This window comes from Erpetoichthys calabaricus, chromosome 10, assembly GCF_900747795.2.
Source record: "Erpetoichthys calabaricus chromosome 10, fErpCal1.3, whole genome shotgun sequence".
Classification (NCBI taxonomy): domain Eukaryota; kingdom Metazoa; phylum Chordata; class Cladistia; order Polypteriformes; family Polypteridae; genus Erpetoichthys; species Erpetoichthys calabaricus.
Window position 1 is genome coordinate 131,037,580 of NC_041403.2, and position 27,746 is coordinate 131,065,325.

Sequence of the window (27,746 nt, forward strand, 5' to 3'; positions counted from 1 at the left end):
TGATGCCCTTTGGACTTAAAAATGCTGGGGCATCATTCCAACGGCTAATAGAGCAAGTCCTCCGGGGACTCATTGAGAAGACCTGTTTTGTTTATATCGATGACATCATTGTATTCTCCCCATCTGTCCAACAACATCTAAAGGACCTCGACCACATCTTCCAGCGACTGCATAAGGCTCATCTGACCCTCAACCACAAGAAGTGTAGATTTCGGCAAGACCATCTGAACTTCCTCGGCCATGTGGTGTCAGCAGACGGGGTCCGGGTGGACCCAAAGAAAATTAAGTCCATCTTGGACTACCCAGCGCCCCAGGAGGTAAAAAGCCTCCAGCGTTTCCTGGGGATGGCTGGGTGGTTCCACAAATTTGTGCATGGGTTTGCAGACATTGCTGTCCCTTTGTTCCAGCTGCTGAGGAAGGGATCCCCTTGGGAATGGTCACCAACGTGCCAGGACTCTTTTGAAAGACTCAAACAGGCCCTGATATTGCCTCCAGTCCTGGCACAGCCTGATCCTTCATTAACCTTTCAGGTCCACACTGACGCAAGTGATCTCAGGCTCGGCGCCGTTCTCTTGCAAACTAGTCAAGGAGAGGAAAGAGTGGTGGCCTATGCTTCATGGTCACTAAAAGGCACCGAGTATAATTATTCCACCACCGAGAAGGAATGCCTCGCTGTCGTGTGGGCCGTGGGAAAAGTGGCATCACTTCCTGGAGGAAACATCATTTGAAGTCTACACGGACCATAAGGCTCTGACCTGGGCATTCAATTGCCCGAAGACCACGTCTAGGCTAACAAGGTGGGTATTGTGCCTCCAACAGTTCACGTTCAGGGTGTGCTATCGGAAGGGCTGTGCTAATGTTGTGCCCGATGCCTTATCACGGGTTTACGAGCCCGCACCAGTGGTATGTGCGGTATCGGTCTCTAACCCTTGGCCTAATCTTCCCCTGAACATGCAGGAAATCGTTCAATCTCAAGCAGCCAGTCCTGTATTGCAGGGGTTAAGAGAGGGTCCAGGGGGGAGGCCTGACCACATACATTATAGGGAACTTCAAGGGGCACTCTATTGCTGTGTTCCAACAAAAGATCGGGGTTACCATTATCATTTGGTAGTGCCCGAGACATATGTGCCCAAATTCCTACAGTATTACCATGACAGCCCGATTGGTGGTCACCTTGGACGTTCTAAGACACTGTTTAAAATCTTGGAGGTGACATGGTGGCCGACGATACGCAAAGACGTCTGGTCCCATGTCCAGACTTGTACCACCTGTCAGCAATACAAAACCCCATCTGGTCTACCCTCAGGACAGCTTCAACCAGTAACCATCACTACCCCGGGGGAAAGCCTAGGCGTGGACCTAATGGGACCATTTCCTGCTAGTAAGGGCTGGGAGACCTACCTGATGGTGGTTGTGAACTATTTTACTCGATGGGTGGAGCTATTCCCTTTGGCTAATGCCAGCGCCAAGAAGATATGTTCCACCCTGAAGGATGAGATATTTACCCGATGGGGGGTGCCGAAGACCATCATCACAGATCAGGGCCCGCAGTTTACCAGCTCAGAAGCCGAAGAATTGTGGAAACAATGGGGGGTGGTTCACATGAAAACAACAGCATACCATCCCCAATCTAATCGCACTGAGCAGGTGAATGATAGCATCCTTCATCGGAGACCACCATCAGGATTGGACAAAGTGACATTGTTAGCTTTAGGCAGACAGATAAATGGTCCACTAGAAAGGATAATCGAGCACAACCCACCTAAACCAGACTCATCACTACATAATCACTTGCAGACTATACAACAAATCACACAACGGGTAAAGGAGAGGATGGTGAGGTCCCAGACCAGACAATCTCAATCATACAACTGGAGACATAAGCCTGTGCAATTCTCGGTTGGGGAAAGAGTCTGGATCAGGACTCATCCCCTCTCCAAAGCCTCTGAGAAATTCATGGCTAAACTGGCTCCTAAGTGGTTTGGCCAGGCTACGGTTGTCCAAAAGAAGGGACCAGTGACCTACGCAGTGGAATGGGGATTGCCAGGGACTAAGAAAATAGACACTGTTAACATCTCTAATCTCAAGCCTTGGTTCGGCCGTACACCATGGCCTGGGGGTGGGGATTGTAGCAGTGCTACTAAATAAGAACTGCATCTCCCAGCAGTCCTTTCAGGGGCTGCTGGGGTCAAAGGTGGTCAAAGGAGGTTAAAAGGAAGGAAGAGGGCAAAAGGAGAAAAAAGTTGTTTTGTTGTTGTACGTGGGGTGTTGCATTTCTCTGTCATTCTGCCTGCTGTTTAACTGAGCCATATTTAATCATTGTGTCCTGGACTGTATTTGTTTGTTGGGATACATTCCTCTCACTCCCAAAATTGCACGACAACTGACTTCCACATTTTGCCTTGCTAATGAAAATCACACACAGCATTAAAACAGACTTTTATAGAGGCTTTACACATGAATACATTACATATAGAAACAAAACTATTAGCAAAATATTATGGCTGTTTATCTTTCATCAATTGCATTTTATACTTGTAACAGAATAAGTAATGAAGATTTAGATATTAGCCAGAGAAGATAAATAGCACTGAAGGTATGAGTAGGTTCAAAGGTACTGGAGGTACAGTAGAACTTTAGGAATATAGCTATTAAATCCTGGTGTATGGTAATTTAAAAATAAACCAGCATTTATCAATTCCTAAACTACTGTATATACATAATTTGATCATTTAATATATGGACAACTCCTTTTAAAAAGTATACTAATATAAACTTGAAAGATAGCATTTAATATCAATAATCAGGTACAGAAGATACTTCATGCAGCCAGTTCAATGCCCGGACTATTCTGTGTGTAGTTTGCCCTGTTCATTGGTTTCCTCCAACATGCCAGATACATATTGGACATATTAGGTTAACTGTAATTCCGGTGACTCTAAATTGGACCAATATAAATACAGTAGGTTTCGGTGTGCATGGGAATGTGTCATAGAATATGATCCAATCGAGAGTAGTATTCTGCCTTGTTTCTGATGTTGTAGGTATAGGTTCTCATTCCCTTCAGTCTTGTATTCAATGATGCAGATTCAGAGAATGGATGGACATGTTTTGCTTACTCACAGGTTGACTCTTGTCCTTGTCCACAGTTGCTTCTATGTCCCAGATTTGCTGCCCATCTGTTAAAAAAATAAAAAGGTTTATTGTTAAGCACTGTATGGGATTAAACAGTGCAAAAATAGTTTTCTATACCCAGCATATAATGTTAGTTTAATTAAAATGTGATATTAAATGTGTTTAAGATATGAATAATTTTAAATAATTAACAATGATTTTATTGATTTACTAGCCGACGCCCGCCGTAGCATACGGTGGTGTAAGAATAGGAACGGAAAACGGTGAGAAAGGAATTCAGAAATCAAGAAGAAATAAATACTTCTTGAAAGATGCAGTGTACATACAGAATTTCCGGCCAAACAGGATTACATGTGAAAGTGATAAATAAATCAGGCTTTCCGAATTTACGTACTGGAAATGTGGAGGTTAAAATGATCATTTTGCCTACACGAACATTGATATTTTCAGCGTTTGCTTCCAGTGCGTCTGATAGTTCGACGCGCAGATCTTGTTGATGTAATCTGAGATAGTTGAGACACATGCCCTCTGTTTTAACATACGCATCTACAACGTACTGTTGGAATAGTTTGCCACTGGAGTGCAAAATACTAAATGTATTCCTCATTGCTAATCTGTACGCGTAAAATTGGCATTGAGTAAGCCTTATTTGTAAATCTTTGTGCCAGCCAATGTCTCCATAAGGGAATAAAAGTGGGTAAACCATAGGATCGCAATTCATATTGAGCGTGGAAATCTGTTTACAGGAGTTGCCTATGGGATAGATGCAAATGTCCCTTTCGGCAGGCGTTTCGCCATCTTCTCCAACGAAAATCGCTGCAACATCAGTGTGACATGTCAGGACATTGTATCGTTGTAAATCCTGCCTAGGGGTTTCCTTGAAAACCATTTGTACAGATGCTGTTGGATTGGACTGAGCGATTTTATGCATGTGTTTGTATGATTTAGCGAAGGGGTTGATGGTTCTGAGCATAGAATCTAGCTGGAGAAGTACATTTTCGCTGCATGCAGAATTTGCTTTATTTTGTAGGCGGACTTTAGTAGCTTGTGCTGTGTCAAAAACATACAACTGTCCATATCCTGGAGAGGTAGAAGTGTTAGCGTATAGTGGAGAGATTTGGTGATAAATTTGCCCGTGTATTTTAAAACAGTATGGTCCGTGGCCAGGAGGTTGAGTTATCTGTGCACCCATGGAAGCAAACGCTAGAGAAGGGTTGTATTCTCGATTGTGTCCACGATAATTTTTAGCTTCTGATGTTTGCTGTGTAAGAAGCTGTTGTAAAGACACAGGTGGCTCCTGCAAGGGTGGTAAAGCTACTTTACCGTTGTGGCAGCACCTCGAGTACTTGTTGGATGTATTACTCCCAGCAGGCCAGTATAGTGAATGACGTGGAAGACAATGAATAGGAATCGAGAAATGCCGTGTCGGCTGTTTGTGGACGGGACTGGTTTTGAAGTGGAAGCAGGACAAACCAGAAAAGAAATATATATAAGAGATTAATTACTTCTGTGTCAGCTTATTTTTTTGACCTTCCCCGTGCAGACAATCTATAAAATAGAGGGAACTATATGTATTGTTTCCCATGAATATACAGTACCATGGTTGCTCAACTGTAAATTGTATATAATTATAGATGATTGGTCATATAATATTTTACTGCTAAGTATCTAGAACTTAATTAACTATTTGGACTCCTCATGCAAACTTATTAACAGTTGTATTTAAAGCAAAGGCTGCTTCCATGATATGCATGCTTAAGCAATCTAGGCCAGGGTTACTCAGCTCCAGTCCTGGTGGTTAACAGTGGCTACAGGTTTTTGCTTTAACCAAATTTTTAATTAGAATCCATTTATTTACTACTAAAGCAGCATATTTTTCCGGGCTTCAAATTAGTTAATGTCTCTATTATAATTCAGAACCCTTAATTACCTGTTTTAATTTTAAACAGCAACATTAAGGTTTTAAATGATGAATGTTTTTTAACCAGCCATCAGCTAATAATGAGGTTGAAAAGACAAAGGAACCAGCAATTCTCCAGCTAATGTGCTTCCATTTAAACCTGTGCATAAACCTGTGCATAGCTGTACACGTAGAACAAAAATCAAAAACACTCACAACACGTATACAGGAAAATTGCAAAGTTGTCAGAAGGCAGGACCCGCAGTCTCTGATTTATGCACATACAATTTCAACCAGACACACATTTAAATGTGACTCAGTGCAAATAAAATTCAAGGCTAATATTAAAAGTGCCAGAGAACTGACAGAATCATAGATATTCAATGAAAGCGCCATTAACAAACATTTGGACATGAACCCAGCATATGCAGGCTTGAAAAGAAGAACATGCACATAACAAATAAGACTTTATGACCAATACACTCCAAACCCTGCCTCATTAATACCCCCCATCCAACTACCCTCCTTTCCTTATTTTCTATATATTACTTAGGATTTCTGTATGTCTAATCATTTTCCTCTGATGATGACACCTGACAGGAGTTGAAAGATTAGGAATAAAAAAAACTCTGTGTTAATACAATGTTTGAAATAAACAAGAGAGAAGGATATGACAAAGAGATACAAATGTGTTCTGGACCATAAAACATTTGGATAATGTTCTCAGAAAATGAAAAATCTACAATGTGATAAAGATTTGCCTTGGAAGAATGAAAACACTATCAAGTCATATGAATAAACACCAAGTTTCAATATTTGCTATGCCTGGCTTGTAATTAAAAAACTGGTTGGAATGAAAACCTGCAGGACCTATATAAGAACTCAGAACTCTTCACTTTCGGCACACTTAAGTTGTAGGTCTAATTTTAAATGGATATATTTGCTATTTTTGCCCATCAATCTACCCTCAATAACCCTTAACAAAGTGAACATATTTTTCAGAAAGGTTTACAAATCTCTTAAAAACAAAAAACTGAAATTTGTCATTTAAAGAAGTATTCAGACCCTTTGTTGTTGCACTACACATTGTGGTCAGATGCATCTTATTTGCTTTAATTATCCTGGAGATGTGTCTAGAAAAGGAATTGATTGAACATAGTTTAGAAAGGCATCCACCTGTGTACAGTGTATATAACCTCCCATAATTCACAATGTAGGACAGAATAAACACCAAGCTATGAAGTCCCAGGAACTCTCCGTAAACCTCTGCAATAAAATTGTGGTGACGGCAAGGGTATAAAAACATTTCTAAAGCTCTGAGGGTTCCCAAGACCATATGTGTCTCAATAATTGTGAAATGTATGAAGGTTGGAACCAACAGAACTCGTCCTAGAGTTGGTGGTTCGCCCAAACTAAGTAACAGAACAGGCACTGCTCATGAACTTCCTAATGCCATCTCTACGGTAAAGCATGGTGATGGCGGCATCACATTATACGGGTGCTTCTCAGTGGCAGGGAGACTGGTCAGAATTGAGGGAAGGACGAATGCAGACAAAAACCAGATATGTCCTTCAAGAAAACCTGATCCAGAGTGCACAAAGCTTATGATGTGGGAGAGAGTTCACCATTCAGCATGACAATGGCTCAGAACATATAGCCAAGACAACTTTGGAGTGGCTTGGCACAAATCTCTGACTGTTCTTGAGTGGCCTAGCCAAAGCCCAGACAAACTCTGTAGAACATCTATGAAGACACCAGAAGATGGTAGTTTACAGATCGATGAAGCGTGAGTGAATACTCCAGGACAAATGGGATAAACTTCCCAAATCCAGGTGTGCAGTGATTGTAGAGACTCACCCAAGAAGACTCAAAGTTCTAATTCTTCTCAAATGACTCCTACTAAGTACTGAATTATGGGTCTGAATACTTGTGAATGAGAGATTTCTGTTTCTGATTTTTAACAAATGTACAAACCTTTCTGAAAAATGGTTTACACTTTGTCATTACGGGTTACTGAGTGGAGACTGAAGGGGTGTGTGGTATGGCCAAAAATGTATATCACTATATAATTAAAAATGATCATGCTTACGGTATTTATCATGGTATAATCTATGTGTATATACTTTTCATAGGTGCTTCTGTTGGCCCAATTTTATAGGTTAACAGTGGGTTGTTCTAATGTGATGTTTCTTTTCATAAGGACCACTTTATTCAATAAAAGTAATAATAATAATAACAATAACAATAATTCAATTTCCTTACATAGTGCCTTTCCTATGCTCAAATATCGGTAATATCAGTATAAAATACTAAATAAAAAAATACAGGAAACACAACACTTTGAATTAGAGACAATAAACTGCAACAAAATCCAAAAATCCAAATATTGATCACCCTTTCACATTTGTGGAGGTTGGGGGTGGAAGACATTTGAATGTATATGGTCTCAAAATAACAAGCATTAAATACTAATATCTCTATATATATAAAATCCAATGTCTGTCTGTCTGTATGCCTGTCTGCTTTTCATGAGAGAACTACTTAACAGATTTAGATTGGGTTGTTTTCTATAGTATAATTTGCTTGAACATTCCGGTTGATTTTGCGACTTAGAATCATAGTTCGCTTGCAAGAGCGATATATTCGCGCTAATCCGAGACACAGGCTGCAGGCTGAGGGGAAAGGGAGCCAGGCAGGGCCCTCCTCGCTGTCCAGTTTTACTTCCAATGCAGGCGGAGCCACGGGGCACGGTTAGTATATGTATAAATATATATATACCATGCCCTCTACTAATATTGGCAGCCCTTGTAAAAATTAGTAAGAAGGGTTAGTGAAAAATAACTGTTTGCTGAGGAACGGTTATCTTGCACTGAAAAATGAAAAACACCTGACTTTTAACTGAAACAAGTTCATTCAAAGAAACACAAAGCCCTCATCAAGAAATAAATATTTTTAACAAAAACACATATGCCACAATTGTTTGCACCCTTGGAAATTAATGTGAAACAATGTAACTTAAGCATGTTTCCCATTTAAATTGGACATTGTTAAATTGATTGTAGTGCATAGGAACCTTCTAGCTGAAATCAATGACTTCCTGATTAACTGGTACACAAAAGTGAGGAAAAAAGAAACAAGTTTACTTAGCCAACCATCATCATGACAAAGAAAAGAGAACACTCAATCCAAATGAAGGAGAAGTGTGTTGCCCTTCATAACTCAGGGAATGGTTATAAAAAAAATAGCAACTCACTTGAAAATGCCCATTACTACAGTTAGGACAATAATAAAAAAAGTGGTCATCAACTGGAACTGTGACAAACTTGCCTGGAAGAGGGCCCAAGTTTATTTTACCCCGATGTACAGTGAGAAGGATGGTAAGAGAGGCAATAATATCTCCAAGGATCACTGTAAGGGAATTGCAAGAAAAAGTAAAATGCTGGGATTATCAAGTCTCCAGAACCACCATAAGATGGCATCTCCATGTCAACTAATTATTTGGAAGGTTTCCCAGAAAGTAGCCTTTTCTGTCAGTTATCCACAAACATAAGCGACTGGAGTTTGTAAAACGTTACTACAACTTTGACTGGAACCGTGTTCTATGTTCAGATGAAACAAAAATTGAACTTTTTGGCAAAAAACACGCAAAGTGGGTTTGATGTAAAAAGAAGGATGGCTATAATGAAAAGATCCTTGTCCCAAGTGTGAAATATGGTGGATGTTCTATGATGTTGTGGGGCTGTTTATCCTCCAAAGGCCCTAGAAACATTATTAGGATTCCATTAAATATCAGGAGATTTTAAATCAAAACCTGGCTGCCTCTGCCAGGAAACTAAAACTAGGTAATCACTGGATCTTCCAGCAGGATAATGATCCGAAACACATGTCCAAATCAACCCTGCAATTGTTAACTGACCACAAAATCAAAGTTCTGCCATGGCCATCTCAGTCCCTTTATCTGAACCCTACTGAAAACCTGTGGAGTGAGCTGAACAGAAGAGTATATAGGAGAGGGACAAGGACCCTGGATGATCTGGAGAGATTATGTAAAGAAGAATGGTTTCAGATGCCATGCTCTGTATTCTCCGACTTTATAGAAGGTTAGAAGAGAAGACTCTGTGCTGTTATATTGGCAAAGGGAGGTGATATAAAGTATTAAATGCAGGGGTGCCAACAATTGTGGTACATGTGTTTTATTAAAAATATTTATTTCTTGATGAGGGCTTTGCGTTTCTTTGAATTAACTTGTTTGCAATTAAAAGTTAAGTTAGATGTTTCTCATTTTTTCAGTGCAAGATGACAGTTCTTCAGCAAAGATTTCACCCGTGAGGTTTCTGAACTCTTTTAGGACCCCCCCCCCCCCCCAATGTTGCCTAAGCAACCACAGATTTGCAGTGCAGCGCAGCATAGTGGCGCAGAAAAAACTATGAGCCGATTGAGATCGCGCTATACACGCCTGTCGCCGATGGGTGATGCAAGGAACATTATAAATGCAGGGAACTGTTCAACTTGGCCTCTGACCTGGCCCCGACTATGCCCATTTGCTGTGTCTGTGTATAGGAGAGTGGTAGCTCCAACTTCAATAAATAATAACCCTGCTGCTCCTGTTTCAAGTTGAATAATGCTAGTTTTGCTAAAGTACTGAGACTCAGCCTCTTGTTTGGGGATGCAAGACAGTGACTCACGTGTCATAGACCATTCTGGACCAAACCTTGTTTAGTTGCTCTCTAGGACCATACAGACAGGACAGACTAATTTGGAACATAGGATTTTCACCCTAGGGATCCCAATTGTTTTGATTTTTTTCTTTTGTTTTGTGTGCTACTGTTTGTACACCAATGCCACCTGTTAGCTCAGAGGAAATTAAACATTTGAACAGACTGAAGCCAGTATATCAAACACAATGATAAGAGCTTAGCATTACTTACTAGGGCAACGCCACATGCTACTTCTGTCTACTGTAATATAAAAGGAAGAATTGTGTGCTTCTGTTGGGGGATGTTGGGTGATGCTTGATTGAGAGTGCAAGTACAGCATAATACAATGGAGAATCTAAGGGTTGTTGTGTAACTTCTGCTTTGTCAGGTTTTCTTCATAATTTAGGCACTACAAACTGTCCACCTTGAACTAAGAGAATAAGTCAGACATGACTAGTGGTTACAAACTAGGAAGGAGATACCACAATTGACAGATGAGACAGCTAGCAAAAACAACTGAGTCACCATTTAAAAAAACACAAACTTTTGTTTTTGCCTCACTTGTCATCTGCGGGTTTCTGCTATTTTCACCAAGCTCCACAAAAATTATCATTTAATTAGTCATGGCCAACTCACGAATAACCAAAACCACGCATTATGTAATATGTAAAGTTTGTCAATTTATTATGCCTGTGATAGTGTTCTGTGCCTGCACTCAGCGAAGAGAGCAATAGGATAATAAACTGAATTGAACTGATCACTTTTTGTCTGGTTCCCCTCTCCAGGCCATTTTCCCATAAATTACATATCAGTTACACTTTACTCCTAATAACATAACTCTAAGAGTTACTGGGGCATACAAACCTGAAAGAAACTGATTAAGCAATAGAGAACGATTTTGTGCATCCTCCTAGATATTAAGGCAGACTCTAGGATGACTCACGAAACCAATGGGTATGTGTACTTGAGGCAGGGTCAGTCTTTTTGACCAAAATCATTGCAATGATCAGAAAAGGTCCATATTGCCAAGACCATGGGGTGGACAAGTTACAACAGGAAATGTTGAAAGAACTGGGGTTTATGGAGGTGTCTTTATTAACATTGCTTCCTTAGTGATGTCTGGCATACCAGGATCATATATGAAGACTCACCAACTATGGTGGTGACTCAATTTTTAAAAATAAGAATATGAGAGTGTGTTCCAATTACCAAAGAATCCCATGGTCCAGCCTCCCTGAGAAGCATGTCTGAGTTCTAGAACAAAGACTTATAAGGAAAACTTGTTACTTGTTCCTGCCTGTGAAATACTGGGCCAACTCTTTGTCCATGCACAGATACTATATGTGAAAGAGGGTAACTTAAGTTTTTAAATAAGGTCTGCATGTACTTAGCAGAAATAAAAAAAAGTGTATTACCTCTTAATCATATGAAACTTTCTAAAAAAGAATGTGTTTCCTTGTCTATTTTGGCCTAACATTCGATCTCTGTATTTGTGGAGTAAGAATTTGCATACCTGACCTTCAATAGAGTACATTTAATGAGTGTTCGGGACACCAACCAGGGCACATGTCCTCTCTAATGTTCATGACTTTCACGGACAGGATGTGAATGGAGATATGCTGTTTGGGGAATTTACTTGTCCTCTTTAGAACATAAGAATAATCTTGACGAGAATAAGCCATTCAGCCCAAGACAGCTCACCAGTCCTATCCACTTTATTCTTCTAAAATTACGTCAAGTCTAGTTTTGAAAGTCCCCAAAATCCTATTGTCTACAACACTACTTGGTAGCTCTTAGCCACATTACTGAGATATCTGGTATATACTTAAACAGTCTTCAGCTGTGTGTGATGTAGTTGATAAGGACATTTGTCAATTTAAATCTGAAGTCTTGTTTTTATCCGGGAAAAGCCTGATTTGCTCTTACATGTACAGAGGTCAGGGGTAATTTGTGGGGTCTCCCTAATTAAAGGAGTTCAAGTATTTAACAGCATCACTCATGAGTGAGAATAGATGTGTTTTTGAGATTGACCAGTGTAACAGAATGGCAGTGACAGTTTTTAGGACACTATACCAAACAGTGGTATTGTAGTAGAAGCCATGTCATTAGATGAAGTCTTCAATTTCCAAACTATTTTACATTCCACTGCTCACGTGTAGTTGCAAGTTCTAGGTAGTGAGTTAAATAATGAGGTTGTGAGTGTCAAGTAAATGACTGAAAGAAGCAGTAAAGTTTTACTAAGCTCACTCTGCCTCATAAGGTCAGAGACTCAGCTATGTTTAAGGACCTTAGAAAAGAACAGCTCCTTCTTCACATCAACAACCACCAGCTGTGGTATAGGTATGTAGCTGAAACTGGCATTCCTACAGGGGTGTACCTGCCATGGACTACTGGGAGATGACTCGTGGCAGACTCATGACGTTTTAAATAAAATGCATGTCTCTGCTGGCCTAGGAATGTTTGGGAATATCCCAGGAGGAGATGAAAACTATTCTTATAGATACAGAGGCCTCATCTGTCCAGTTTAGCATGTTGTCATTATCACCAGGAAAACCGGACTAAAATAGAAGCTTAGCATCATACACACTGTTAACTGTTGCACTTATGAGCTCATGAGACATTCAGAACAAATAAAATCTGAAAGATCAGTTTATCTTAAGCACGGCTCCAGACTGCGACTAAAATGGTCGCAAATTCAACCAAAAATAGGCTTTGGCAATTATAATTTCTAATTAGTTTGCCAGTGGCGAATTAATTCATTAAAACCTTAATTATATTGTAACAGATGCAAAAGGCCATTCTTTATTGCTAATCAGATCTGCTATCAACATATGTGTCGGTATGTCTGAGGTTCCCTCTTGGACGTGTCCAGGCTGTGCGTGAGGGAAGCACAACGAAAATGATGTCAGACTTAGAGAAGCGCACGTGTGCACAAAACATTTTTTAACTCAAGCGGCACTGTTGACATGGTGGCCGTGTATCCCAATTTCAAGGATAGGTTGGTTACTCTTGTACCAGAATGTTGGACGAAGAGCTGCATAATGACTCAACACACAAGGAAAACATGGAAAACATTTGAAATGCATCTGCCCATTATGTAGGTCAGCTGCTATTAAGATATCTGGGCCCCATGGAATTCACTGTCTCTTCTGAACTGGCACAGGCGCACTAAGGTGTGGTTATCACAGATGTACTGTTGTTCGTGCAACTTGCCGTGGCTTTTCTCTTTTGACTTAATGTATGCTACTTGTAAAATCCATGCCTGTCCGTCAGTAAACATGCCTGCATAGCTGCCAACCCACTGCTTCCTCAAGCACGGCAATGTCACGAAGTTTGTATTTTAAGGTTGTAGGTATATTACATGTTATTGTCGTTTTACCAGATGTCTATGTCAGTGCTTCCCAAACGCGGTCCTGGGGACCCACTGTTGCTGCAGGTTTTTGTTCCAACCAGATTCATCATTAGTCACAACACCTGATGACACTGATCTCGTTTAATTAGCTGGTATGTTTTTTTCTCTTATTCTACATTCAGAAAAGCACAGCAGCATGCTTTTTACATGTGTAAGACATTTAGAAATATTTCTGCTTTTGCTACAGATTTAAATGCTTAACTCTCTTTTGCTGATTTCATTATATTTTGCCCTTTCTCTGTGCAGTTTTCCCCCTTCGTTGTATCTTATTAATGACAACTGAAAATGAGCAGAGCAGACACCCAGGCAAACAACAATGAATAATCAAAGGCTGCAACTACTTTAGCGTCAGACCCACTAATTAGTAAATAATGGATTAATTAAACAACTAGATGAAAATATTGTTAAAAAGAAAAAAATACATTATTCCCATATAACTGCTTGGTACATTTTAATATATATATTTTTTAACTAAACTTAGTTTTCTAATTTCCATACTGTTCCCAAAACACAGAACTTGGGAAATAATAGTTCACTTAATTGACCCAGGAGTCCAATTAAAAACAGAAGCTGGTTGGAACAAAAACCTGCAGCCACAGTGGGTCCCCAGCACTGAGTTTGGGAAGCACTGGTCTATGTGATTGACAGCCAATAAACTTGAAAAATGTCAATGTCAATGTCAACTTTATTTATATAGCACATTTAAAACAACATTGGAATGCTGTGGCCAAAGTGCTTTACAATAATAGAACTAAAGAAAAACATACAATTAAAGAAAAACATACTATTAACATGAATAACATAAATAGAAATAAAATAAATGAACATAAATAAAATAATAAATAGAAGTAATGTTACATAATCACAATGAAGAAACCATCAGTATTACTGAAGGTCACGGAATGTAAGTGAATAGAAATGAGTCTTTAATCTTGTTTAATTATAGACGACTCCTTTATGTGATGAGGTAAAGAGTTCCACAGGCGAGGAGCAGCAGCTGCAAAAGCCCTGTCCCCCTTAGTTTTACACTTTAAGCACTCTGGATGGCTGGTGTAAAATACATAATTCGGATAAATAGGCAGGAGCAAGTCCATGTAAAGATTTAAAAACTAGCAACAAGATTTTAAAATCAAATCGAAAACTGACAGGCAGCCAGTGTAAAGAAGCTAATATTGGAGAAAGAGTCATACTTTCGTGCCCCAACCAGAAAGCGAGCAGCAGCATTCTGGACCAACTGTAACCTGTGTATCAGGGATTTGCTAATCCCAGAATACAGAGAGTTGCAGTAATCAAGGCGAGAAAAGATAAAAGCATGAGTAGATTTCTCAAGATCCCTAGAAGATAAAAAAAAATCTTGATTTTTACCTAATAGACGAAGCTGAAAAAAGCAACTCTTGACTACAGAATTAACTTGTTTCTCAAAAGAGAGGTTACTGTCAAAGATAACACCTAGATTGCGGACTTGAGGTTTGCAAAAGACAGAGAAAGAGCCAAGAAGTCCAAGACCAATTTGGGCTTTAGAGTAAAACTAAGTAAAAAAAGGCACTTCTTCAGTTTTTTTGACATGCATGCTGTATGTTCTGTTACCAATAAATTCTTAAATGGGAGCTCATCAGCAAAGAAACATGGAAAATAAGATTTAGTAAAATAACAGTAATAGTTATAATTAATAATTCTTTACTTGACACCAAAGAACTCTGTAAAAAGACATTTTAAAAGACAAATCATTAGAATAAATGTACTAATCCACTTCCATGCCATACGTGTTGACTTTCTTTTAAATATTTACTCAGAAAGGTTTTTTTCAGGGGAAAAAAGAGGGGCAAACATTTCCATGTCAAAGGTATTGTTGTGGAACTCAAATTTCGCCTTTGTCATATGAGCGATTAAAATCATGTGAATGAAATAGTTCAAGTTCTATCAAAAAAAAAACCTTGCCTGTCATGAGAACCTTTTAAATTGGGGGAGGATCTTTTCATAGCAGGTATCATTTTCTAATAAAACTTGTTTTCCCATATACTACATGCACAGTTGATCAAGGCTGATTAAAACTGATCAAAGATTTTTTAAAAACTTATAGAAAGTATTAAATGGTAATCTTTATCCTCTGCGCCTCTTCTTGTAAAATGAACACTGTGTAGTTAAAATGGTGCACAGTGACTTTAATAAGCTTACCAGGCAGTCTTCTACAGCTTTTTCTTATCTACTGTGCCCCTCCATCCCTTTCACCAGAGCAGACACTCATTTCCACAAATGAGCCTTTGCTGTTGAAATGCATGACCCATGTAAGCTACTTGCAAAATGATCACTGGACATATAAAATTATTGAAAATGTATTTTAAAAGACTGTAGAAAGTCTTCTATATCAATTTCATATCTAATATGGCTCTCCATCCCATTCATTGGGGACACTCATTTCCATAGTTAAAACTTTGTTGTTGAAAAGCCCTTCTGTTTGCAAAATGAACACTGGACACCTAAAATTGAGCTAAACCTATTTAAAAAGACTCTAGGAAGTCTTTTATCACTCTTTTCTCCACATTGCCCACTGGAAGGGGCACTTATTTCCCCATTTGGAACTGAACCCCCTGTCTGATGCTTACAACATGAACACTGGTTAGCTAAAATTTTTCAAAACATATTTCATAAGGTTGTACAAAGTCTTTTATGTTTGAATGATGAATACTGAAATTATAAAATTGACCAAATATTATTTTAAAAGATTGAAAGAAGTCTTCTAGATTACTTTCATGTCTACTGTGCCCCTCTGTTCCAACCATTCAAAAGGACACATTTCTTTGGCTAAGCCTTTACCGTAGAAATGCATGCCCCCTGTTTTCTGTTTTCACAATGAACATCCATCCATTCATCCATTTACTAACCCGCTGAATCCGAACACAGGGTCACGGGGGTCTGCTGGAGCCAATCCCAGCCAACACAGGGCACAAGGCAGGAACCAATCCCGGGAAGGGTGCCAACCCACCGCAGGACACACACAAACACACCCACACACCAAGCACACACTAGGGCCAATTTAGAAACGCCAATCCACCTAACCTACATGTCTTTGGACTGTGGGAGGAAACCGGAGCGCCCAGAGGAAACCCACGCAGACACGAGGAGAACATGCAAACTCCACGCAGGGAGGACCCGGGAAGCAAACCAGGGTCTCCTAACTGCGAGGCAGCAGCGCTACCACTGCGCCACCCACAATGAACACTGGACAGTTAATAATTTAAAAAATCTATAACTTACTATAGCTGATATAGAAAACATACCACTTCAGACCCAAAATCAGTTGTGAGGAATTAGGTTGCTCTATATGCACACCTTCTGCAGTGAAGACCCAGCATTTGTTGACACACATTTACTGGGCACTTCGTGTATCTCTGCACTTGGGTCACAAAGGACAGTGTGAAAAATGTTTGTGGGGAGTCTTACTAACAAAAGACCCTTATCACACAGATTTCCACAATATTCTACATCTTGTTGAGATCATTCTTGTTCTGCTTATTTTAGCAGTATTACCCTAAGTTCTTGTCAATAAGCCGCGGCTTATCTAAGGAAAAAAGTTGTGAAAATGAAAAAATAGAATATCGGCTTATACATAAGTCCGGCTTATACATCCATCGCGGGGGTTGCGTTCCAGAGCCACCCGCGAAATAAGAATATCCGCGAAGTAGAAACCATATGTTTATATGGTTATTTTTATATTGTCATGCTTGGGTCACAGATTTGCGCAGAAACACAGGAGGTTGTAGAGAGACAGGAACGTTATTCAAACACTGCAAACAAACATTTGTCTCTTTTTCAAAAGTTTAAACTGTGCTCCATGACAAGACAGAGATGACAGTTCCGTCTCACAATTAAAAGAATGCAAACATATCTTCCTCTTCAAAGGAGTGAAGCAAACAAATCAATATGTCTGTTTGGCTTTTAAGTATGCGAAGCACCGCGGCACAAAGCTGTTGAAGGCGGCAGCTCACACCCCCTCCGTCAGGAGCAGACAAAGAGAGAGAGAGGGAGAGTTTGTTTTTCAGTCAAAAATCAATACGTGCCCTTCGAGCTTTTAAGTATGCGAAGCACTGTGCAGCATGTCTTTTCAGGAATCAGCTTTACAAAAGATAGCAATGTGAAGATAATCTTTCAGCATTTTTAGACGAGCGTCCGTATCGTCTAGGTGTGCAAACAGCCCCCCTGCTCAATCCCCATACGTCAGGATCACAGATAGTCAGCGCAAGAGAGAGAGAACAGTAAGCCGGGTAGCTTCTCAGCCATCTGCCAATAGCGTCCCTTGTATGAAATCAACTGGGCAAACCAACTGAGGAAGCATGTACCAGAAATTAAAAGACCCATTGTCCGCAGAAATCCGCGATATATATTTAAATATGCTTACATATAAAATCACAATTTAAATGACCGCTACGCGCTCGTGTTGACTCGGCGACGCCCAGAGCAGAAAGAACGCGCTCCGGCCGCTCCAACCGCGCCATGCGGGGAGTGAGAGAGACGGCAATATCTCACACTCTCTCCCCCCTTAAAGAAATTAAATGGGCGCGAGTGAGACCACTGACCTCCCTCCCTTCTATTAGTTATAGGTTATAGTACGTTCGGCTTATCCATGAGTCCGGCTTATCTATGATACGATTTTATTTTAAAAATTCGTATGATTTTTGGTCTCCGGCTAATACATGAGTCCGGCTTATAGACAAGAACTTAGGGTACTTGGCACATAAATCAAAGCTATTGGTTCCTATTTTTTTTCTTTTAGGAGCCACTGGCTCCATGAGGTGATCTTTTTGTCTGGAGCCCTGATAAGTCACATTCAGTCACGTAGCCATATTCATTAAAAGAAAACTCACAATCACCAATCAACCAAAAATGCAGGTCTTTGGATGTGTACCTGGGGAAAACATCATAGATGCAGAGAGGATGTGTAGGCTCCACTCAGACATTATTAATATATGTGATTCAACAATTTAAATATATCATTTCTGCATTTGTTGTGAAAGGCTCATACACAGTAGTTAATTTTATTAGTGTTTAACATCTTTTAATTTACTGAGCCCCTTGTCTTGCAAATAAACCAGATTTCTAATTATTTGTAAAACTAAGCATTTTTAGCAATGACTTTACTTACACTCACGGTATAGTAAGAGAAATGAAGAATTAAATCAAACATCACTGTTCTGTAAAATTTATGCAGACTATGTGCATTCAAAGCACAGGATACATTGAAAAAATGGTTAAATGGATTAAATAGAAGTACTTAATTCAGTGCATTCTTACAGAGTACATGTACATAAACAATTCAAACACAGTACACTCCCAATATCATCTTTGCGGGAGCCACCTATGTCTTTACAACAGCTTCTTACACAGCAAACATCAGAAGCTAAAAATTATCGTGAACACATTTGAGAATATAACTCTTCTTTAGCGTTTGCTTCCATGGGTGCACAGATAACTCAACCTCCTGGCCACGGACCATACTGTTTTAAAATACACGGGCAAATTTATCACCAAATCTCTCCACTATACGCTAACACTTCTACCTCTCCAGGATATGGACAGTTGAATGTTTTTGACACAGCACAAGCTACTGAAGTCCACTTACAAAATAAAGCAAACTCTGCATGTAGCGAAAATGTACTTCTCCAGCTAGATTCCATGCTCAGAACCATCAACCCCTTCGCTAAATCATACAAACACACGCATGAAATCGCTCAGTCCAATCCAACAGCATCTGCACGAATGGTTTCAAGGAAAACCCTAGGCAGGATTTACAACGATACAATGCCCCGACACTGCAGCGATTTTCGTTGGAGAAGATGGCGAAACACCTGCCGAAAGGGACATTTGCATCTATCCCATAGGCAACTCCTGTAAACAGATTTCCACGCTCAATATGAATTGCGATCCTATGGTTTACCCACTTTTATTTCCCACTTTTATTCCCTTACGGAGACATTGGCTGGCACAAAGATTTACAACATGTTCCCGATAAAAGAAGCGCCAAGTGAATAAGGCTTACTCAATGCCAATTTTATGCGTACAGATTAGCAATGAGGAATACATTTAGTATTTTGCACTCCAGTGGCAAACTATTCCAACAGTACGTTGTAAGATGCGTATGTTAAAACAGAGGGCGCGTGTCTCAACTATCTCAGATTACATCAACAATATCTGCACGTTGAACAATACAAAGGGCTATCAGACGCACTGCAAGCAAACGCTGAAAATAACAACGTACAGTGGGTACGGAAAGTATTCAGACCCCCTTCAATTTTTCACTCTGTTATATTGCAGCCATTTGCTAAAATCATTTAAATTAATTTTTTTCCTCATTAATGTACACACAGCACCCCATATTGACAGACAAAAAAAAAGAATTTTTGAAATTGTTGCAGATTTATTACAAAAGAAAAATTGAAATATCACATGGTCCTAAGTATTCAGACCCTTTGCTCGGTATTTAGTAGAAGCACCCTTTTGAGCTAATACAGCCATAAGTCTTCTTGGGAAAGATGCAACAAGTTTTTCCACACCTGGATTTGGGGATCCTCTGCCATTCCTCCTTGCAGATCCTCTCCAGTTCTGTCAGGTTGGATGGTAAACGTTGGTGGATAGCCATTTTTAGGTCTCTCCAGAGATGCTCAATTGGGTTTAAGTCAGGGCTCTGGCTGGGCCATTCAAGAACAGTCACAGAGTTGTTGTGAAGCCACTCCTTCGTTATTTTAGCTGTGTGCTTAGGGTCATTGTCTTGTTGGAAGGTAAACCTTCGGCCAAGTCTGAGGTCCTTAGCACTCTGGAGAAGGTTTTTGTCCAGGATATCCCTGTACTTGGCCGCATTCATCTTTCCTTCGATTGCAACCAGTCGTCCTGTCCCTGCAGCTGAAAAACACCACCACAGCATGATGCTGCCACTGCCATGCTTCACTGTGGGGACTGTATTGGACAAGTGATGAGCTGTGCCTGGTTGTCTCCACACATACCGCTTAGAATTAAGGCCAAAAAGTTCTATCTTGGTCTCATCAGACCAGAGAATCTTATTTCTCACCATCTCAGAGTCCTTCAGGTGTCTTTTAGCAAACTCCATGTGGGCTGTCCTGTGTCTTGCACTGAGGAGAGGCTTCCGACAGGCCACTCTGCCATAAAGCCCTGACTGGTGGAGGGCTGCAGTGATGGTTGACTTTCTACAACTTTCTCCCATCTCCTTACTGTATCTCTGGAGCTCAGCCAAAGTGATCTTTGGGTTCTTCTTTACCTCTCTCACCAAGGCTCTTCTCCCCCGGTAGCTCAGCTTGGCCGGACGGCCAGCTCTAGGAAGGGTACTGGTCGTCCCAAACGTCTTCCATTTAAGGATTATGGAGGCCACTGTGCTCTTGGGAACCTTAAGTGCAGCAGAAATTTTTTTGTAACCTTGGCCAGATCTGTGCCTTGCCACAATTCTGTCTCTGAGCTCTTCAGGCAGTTCCTTTGACCTCATGATTCTTATTTGCTCTGACATGCATTGTGAGCTGTAAGGTCTTATATAGACAGGTGTGTGGCTTTCCTAATCAAGTCAAATCAGTATAATCAAACACAGCTGGACTCAAAGGAAGATGATCTCAAGGATGATCAGAAGAAATGGAAAGCACCTGAGTTAAATATATGAGTGTCACAGCAAAGCGTCTGAATACTTAGGACCATGTGATATTTCAGTTTTTCTTTTTTAATAAATCTGCAACAATTTCAAAAATTCTTTTTTTTGTCTGTCAATATGGGGTGCTGTGTGTACATTAATGAGGAAAAAAATGAATTTAAATGATTTTAGCAAATGGCTGCAATATAACAAAGAGTGAAAAATTGAAGGGGGTCTGAATACTTTCCATACCCACTGTATATGTAGGCAAAATGATCATATTACCGTCCACATTTCCAGGAAGTCCAAGATACATGCAACAAAACTATCAGGATGCCATGGCCATAGTACGTAAATTCGGAAAGCCTGATTTCTTTTTCACATGTAATCCTGCTTGGCCGGAAATTCTACATGCACACTGCATCTTTCAAGAAGTATTTATTTCTTCTTGATTTCTGAATTCATTTCTCACCGTTTTCCGTTCCTATTCTTACACCGCCATATGCTACGCCAGGTGTTGGCTAGTTATATTATATTGCATTATAAACATTCAATGCTTACGAGAAAACCAACATCCTAAAAACTGAATTACCAACAAGCACTATATTGTCTTTAAAGTTATCTTTAAATGTTTAAGCAGATCAGTCTTCTCTTGTTACTGCTGTGTATATTTAGTATATTTAGAAGTACAGTTGAAATTAGTGCTGGGCAGTATACCGGTTCATACCGAAAACCGTTTTTTATTTTTTTTATGATATGGATTTTTCTTATACCGCAACACCGGTTTAAATTGCCTAAACGACGTTCGGAACTTGGCGCAGCGGGAAACTGTTCAAGTGGGGACCTTTTTCACTGCTACACCGCAAAACACAGATTTGTTGCACTAGGGCTCTTTTTCACTGCTACACCACCAAATAGTGGGCGGTAGCATAGGAATGCTGCGTGGTGAAAATGGACAGAGAGCCTGGAGATACTTTAGTTTTAAAAGGTCAGATGTGTAAATACTGTTTCTATACTACTGGATAATACTGCAAGCCAAGTTGTACTTGTTTTATTTGTTTTCAATACAGTGTAATATACCTGGGTACTGTGTAATAGTGTGACGACATGTTTTCAAACCCCGTCTTAAGTTATATAGCACATTAAATGCTTTGTGTTAAGTGATTGTTAAACTGACTTCTTCTTGCACTAAGAGGAGGTGCCGGCAGCGAACCCCGCACAGAATTCATTCACTTCATGATCTTCCTTCTCTCTGAACATTTAGAATGCTAAAATAAATACTTAATATAATTTTCATGGTGAAATGCATTAAAGCATGCATTAATCATATGGGGGCACGGCGGCGTGCCTGCCTTGCATTTGCATGTTTTTCTGGTGGGTTTACTCGGCGCTTCAGTTTCCTTTCAAAGTCATGTAGGATGTGGGGTTTTGTTGTGCTATATTGACCCTGCTAGTGTATGTTTTGCTTATATTCATCCTTTGATGTGCCCGCAACTCTGAATGGATGGCATAATTAAACATGTATAACGAAGATATTTTTAAAGCTCTGAACACTCCGTGAGCTAAGTTTATAACTAGTTTTAATTTCACAAAGACGTTTATCGTGTGGTGATTGGTTATGTGGAGAAAGAAAAAGGACGGATAGGAACTGGGGTTTTAGTACGTCAGATAGAGACAGCACACGTGCAATAAAGAAAGCCCACTCAGAAGAACATGCATTGAATTCTGTGTTCGTGTCTCCGACCACCAGATCACAAACCCAACATTTATACAATATTTAAGTTAAACCTGTGCGATACCCATTCATACATCCAGTTTTTTGGAGCCTCGTCACACCTGCGATAAAGTTCTCTACACTGAACATAATAGTGCAACTATCAGTAATAATACTATTATTTATTTTATTGTTATTATTTATTAGTTTAAATATTATGCAGTTTAATGATGATAAAGTTGCTTAAAAAGTCACTTTAACGTGTCAGTGGACAGAGATTGTTAACATTAACAGAGTGTAGTTGGTTTACAAAAAATATTTACTATTTATTCCTTTTCTAAGACATATTCAGTGCAATACAACTTTTGACAAGCACTTCTGGATATTTTACTAAGTCTAAATGCCTCTTTGTATGGTTGAAAATATGTTGTCAAAATTATAGTTTAAGTTTTTTGCAAAATTTGTTCAATAAAAAGGTCCTATATTTTGACTGCATCTGTCATGCAATGTGGTACCTTCTCCATTAGTGCCACCCCCTTGAAAACTATGACTTTATGGGGCTATGCAAACCTGTATTAATACTTGTGTGCACATTAAAATGTTTTTTTTGTACAATGTACAATACTCTTGACAGTGGAATAGGTTATTCTTAACCACATTTTCCACTGGAATTACTGGCTAACATCCACTCATGCATGGGGAAAAAAATACCGTCGAATACCGTGAAACCGGGATAATTTTGAAAAATACCGTGATACAGAATTTTGGTCATACCGCCCACCCCTAGTTGAAATAAAGTACGATTTCATGATTTCTGATGTATGGTTGTCTTTAAAGTTATCTTTAAACGTTTAAGCAGATCAGTCTTCTCTTGTTACTGCTGTGTATATTTAGTATATTTAGAAGTACAGTTGAAATAAAGTACGATTCCATGATTTCTGATGTATGCAGCAGGAAATTTCCCATCCACAAGACTTTCTTCTCACGTTGCTTGCATTGCAATATCTTTTTATTTTTCCACACGATGAAGTAGAGAAACATAAGGCCAGACCAGCATGTATACATATTTATATACAGTATGACACTTTGGGTAGTCCTTCTGTCTACCACTTTATACCATTAGTAGCAAAAGTAGTCCTTAATGAAAGCATGCAGGAAAAAAAAAAACATTAAGTTTTTTTGAAGATGGGTCGGTTTACATTCAGCTTTACCTGTCTAGTTGACGTTAACCAACCCAAAAGACATGGTTATAATGAAAGTAGGGGTAAAATGTAAACAGTAGGTAAGATTAAGCTTAGGGAAGAATACAGATTTTTTTGACAGTCAGTTATATCAATATATTTATTAAAGGTTGGGTTAATGATGCTAAACTCAAACACTATTCCTACATTTTGTTTCTCTTCTTGGTATCTTGTAGCACTTGGTGCCACTGCTATACTGCCAAACTGTTCTCCTGCCCATGGAAATAGTTATCTGAGATACGGGAGCCTTGGAATCATCTGAGGAAAGATTCTGTCTTTAGAATGCCCAGGAGGGGGTGGATAGCAAGTTGGCCTAGGTCTCCATGACTATGACTGCATCTAACTTTGTCTTTTACTTTCTTTAGCCACAGTTTAACAGTTAATTAACTGACAGGATATTGTTGGTTTCCACTTATGTTAATCACTGTCAGAATACTTTTATTTCTAGTGTATTTAAACAAATTTGTGTCTTTGTGTTCTAATTATGCATTTAGTAATTTGCAAAATTTACACTTGCATTTCACTTATCACAGCACTGTGCATCTGCACTCAAAAACAAACTAAATTCTGAAAAACTGAATAAACAATTTACATGTTTAAATACATTTTATGCATGGAGGCCTTGAGAGAGAGAGAGAGAGAGAGATTGCTACAGGGTTAATAACAGCAGAGAGAAGGAAACAGTTTTTATCAGTTGCAAAGTCAGACATAATGCTTGCATTTTGTAGACTGGAACTAAGAGAATGTAGAGTGGCCTCATAAAAAAAAATAAAGGCTTAAATATAAATTCTGTGTGGCATCACTTTTTTGCATCTCCGTGCTCAGTACACTGTACAAATGTCCAGAAAATAAAGTGGAACTATGAGTGCAATTCAAATATTTTCAACAAAGTTAATTTCACATATAAAGCCATAAGACTATTTGCACAGAAAAAGTTTATGAATGAACATGGGCAGTAAAGGGATGCTAAGGCTACATTTTTCTTTTTCCTTTTAAGAAACCTGAATTGTTAACATTCACATGCGTTACACTTTCTGAGATGAAAAAATAATTATTTTTAACATTCCCAAGCTTAACGCATAGAATGTTAATTTAACAAAGCATGGCCTCTGTGCTGGGTGTGACATTAAACTGCATCCGGCCCTGCAAGAGGTCCTCCAACTAGCAGGGAAATCATGGGGGTTGGTGGCAGGATTGGCACTCCAGCCACTGTAAAAGAAACACACAGCTCAGAGACGCCACAAAGGACTCCTTTGTGCTCTCTGCGGAATTGGCTCTGCTGCAGACATCCATAGGAAGGCTGCTCGCATCATGAAGGGGACTGGGGAAAGCCCTCGGGAGCCCCATCCCTGGAGGAGTAGAAACCGTTGGAGACCCAATGGGGTTAGGTCTGTTGGGGATCAGAACTGGTGTGGTGCTGAGGCATTGCCCACTGCACAACAGCACTCAGGTCCCAATTTTGAGGCGGCCCATACGGGTAGGCGCATGGAACGTCTCGTCTCTCCGGCAAGATGATCATCTTCCTAAGCTGTCAGAGGAGCTGCGTAAACTCCGCATTTCAGTGGTGGCACTCTCTGAGGTGCGCAGACCGGGGACTGGCCAGATCTCTGTAGGTGGATACACCTTTTATTGGTCTGGTCGCTCTGATGACTGTCATACTCGCGGAGTAGCTGTTGCTGTAGCGGATTGGCTTCTTCTGATGGTGTCCGATGTCACCCCTTTCAACGAGCGTATTATGAGACTCAGATTACGGTACTCCTTGGGTGCCTTGTCTGTTGTCTCATTGTATGCTCCGACCGCGGTGAGTGATGTCTCGGCGAGGGAGACATTTTATTCGCAGCTTCACTTGGTGGTTGATGGGTGCCCATGAGGTGACACTCCTCTGGACATGGGTGACTTCAATGCAGCCACTGGCTCTGACAGGGCTGGTTATAAGGATTGTCTTTGTCCCCATGGGTCTGGTGACCGCGGTAAAAGTGGCTCCATGTTCCTTGACTTTGCAAAAGGTCAGGGGCTGTGAATCGCTGGATCCTGGTTCCAGTACCCAGAACCGCATCATTGGACTTGGTACTCCAATACTGGTGGTGCGGTGAAGTAGATCAATCACATCCTCGTGGGCAGACGCTGGAAGCTCTTGCAAAACTGCAGGGTCTACAGAAGATGCCTAGTTTGTGAATTCTGACCACATACTTGTTGTTACTACTCTTAAGATCCAGCTTAGATCCGGCAAGTTATCACCTACTAGGAAAATGAGCCTGGCCATGGCCAGACTCCTAGACCAGGCTGTTTTTAATGAGTTTGCACGCAGTTTGTGTGAGGAACTTGCAGATTTGGGTATAACTGCCGATCCTAATGTGATGTGTGAGACCTTCCGTGACAAGACCCAGAAGGTTGCTGAGGGTTGTGTTGGTGTTACTGGTGTTCACAGAAGGAGGTGTTTCATCTCACAGGGCACCCTGGATATCATCGAGAATAGTCGTAGCACATGGCTCAATGGCAACTCTGGTCTGTACTGGGAACTGAGGCAGACAGCTGCGAGGGCTCTGAGGGCAGATAAAGAGGCATTTGTTAGAGGAATCTGTGAGCAACTGACACACCATCTGTGGTCTAGCGACCCACGTCCTGTTTACAGAGGAATCAAAACATTACGCACATCTGAATCTGTTCCTCGGACAGCTGCAGTCAGGGCGGCTGATGTAATGATCCTTACGGATGACACTGCAGTTGTGACCCGCTGGGCTGGCTACTTTGAGCAGTTGTTCAAAGCTGATCCTCCGGCTAGGACGTTGGATATCTCGGGGTCCACGGTTCTTGAGGCTGATCCTCCAATTAGCTGTGAACCACCCAATCTCACTGAGAGTTCTCATGGAGTGCAAATGTGAATATCAGCAGAGTTTCTTTGCAGCCTTTGTCGATTTTTGTAAAGCGTTCGACTCAGTTGATCGAGCTGCCCTGTGGGACATCCTGAGGGTTCGTGGGATCCACTCGAGGTTGCTGGATATCATGGCCGGCCTGCACACTGGTACTGTACGTGCTGTGCAGAGTGGAGGCAGGACCTCTGTGTTTTTCCTAGCTGATTCTGGTGTTCGTCAGGGGTGTGTTCTTGCTCCTACTCTGTTCAATGTTTGTATGGGCTGGGTGATGGGCAAGGTTGTGGGGTCTAGTGGCTCTGGGTCATCTTTTGTTAAAGAAAGATTCACGGATCTTTACTTTGCTGACAATGCTGTGATCTTTGCAGAATCAATGGAGGCTCTGATCGGGGCGCTCGAGAGACTGAGCGAGGAGTCTGAGTGTCTGGGCTTGAGAATGTCCTGGATAAAAACCAAGATGTAGGCCTTTAATGACCTCTTGGGCACAGGCATCAGTATGTCCTGGATTTTACACTTCAAGTTTTTTTACCTGCAGCACCCCCTGGCGGCACCCACGGAACCTAATAGGGCTGCTCCAAGCTACAACTCCTGGCATGCCCAGCGGGGACCAGTGGTGCCGTAGCAACCCAGAGGGGCTGCCCACTAGCAACTTGAGAAAGATACTTTCCCAGACAGGTTCTCTCCCTCGGTCCTAAGTGTAAAAGAACACTTTAATCAGAGTATAGCATCATGTCAATGAAACAGCTGGGATATTGATTTGGTCAGTAAAGTAGCAGAGGGTGTTGTTAATCACTTTCAGCTGCTTTGGTGTTAATGGCATTAACAACATGTGCACTAGAGGGGCAACAACGAGATTATCCCCAAAACAGTAATGGTTTAACAGGTTGAGGTCACTGACATTTTTCTCTCCTCATCTTTTCTGACTGCTTTTTCTACTAGTTTTGCATTTGACTATGGTCAGTGTCACTACTGGTAGCATGAGTCGATACCTGGACCCTACAGAGGCTGCACAGGTAGTCCAACTTCTCCAGGATGGCACTTTAATACGTGTCATTACCAGAAGGTTTGCTGTGTCTCCCAGCACAGTCTCAAGGGCATGGAAGAGATTCCAGGAGACGGGCAGTTACTCTAGGAGTGCTGGACAGGGCCATAG

At 40.5% G+C, this 27,746-nt stretch overlaps 1 protein-coding gene across 3 annotated transcripts in view; it reads right to left on the reverse strand.

Annotated features, from left to right (window-relative positions):
• The window catches only part of nfatc2a (nuclear factor of activated T cells 2a), a 318,663-nt gene that overhangs the window by 105,931 nt on the left and 184,986 nt on the right, over positions 1 to 27,746 (reverse strand). For all 3 annotated transcript variants that reach the window (XM_028811906.2, XM_028811905.2, XM_051932996.1), the window contains exon 7: positions 3,124 to 3,179. In XM_028811906.2, the coding sequence (XP_028667739.1) occupies positions 3,124 to 3,179 (56 nt within the window). The remainder of the gene's footprint in view (positions 1 to 3,123; positions 3,180 to 27,746) is intronic.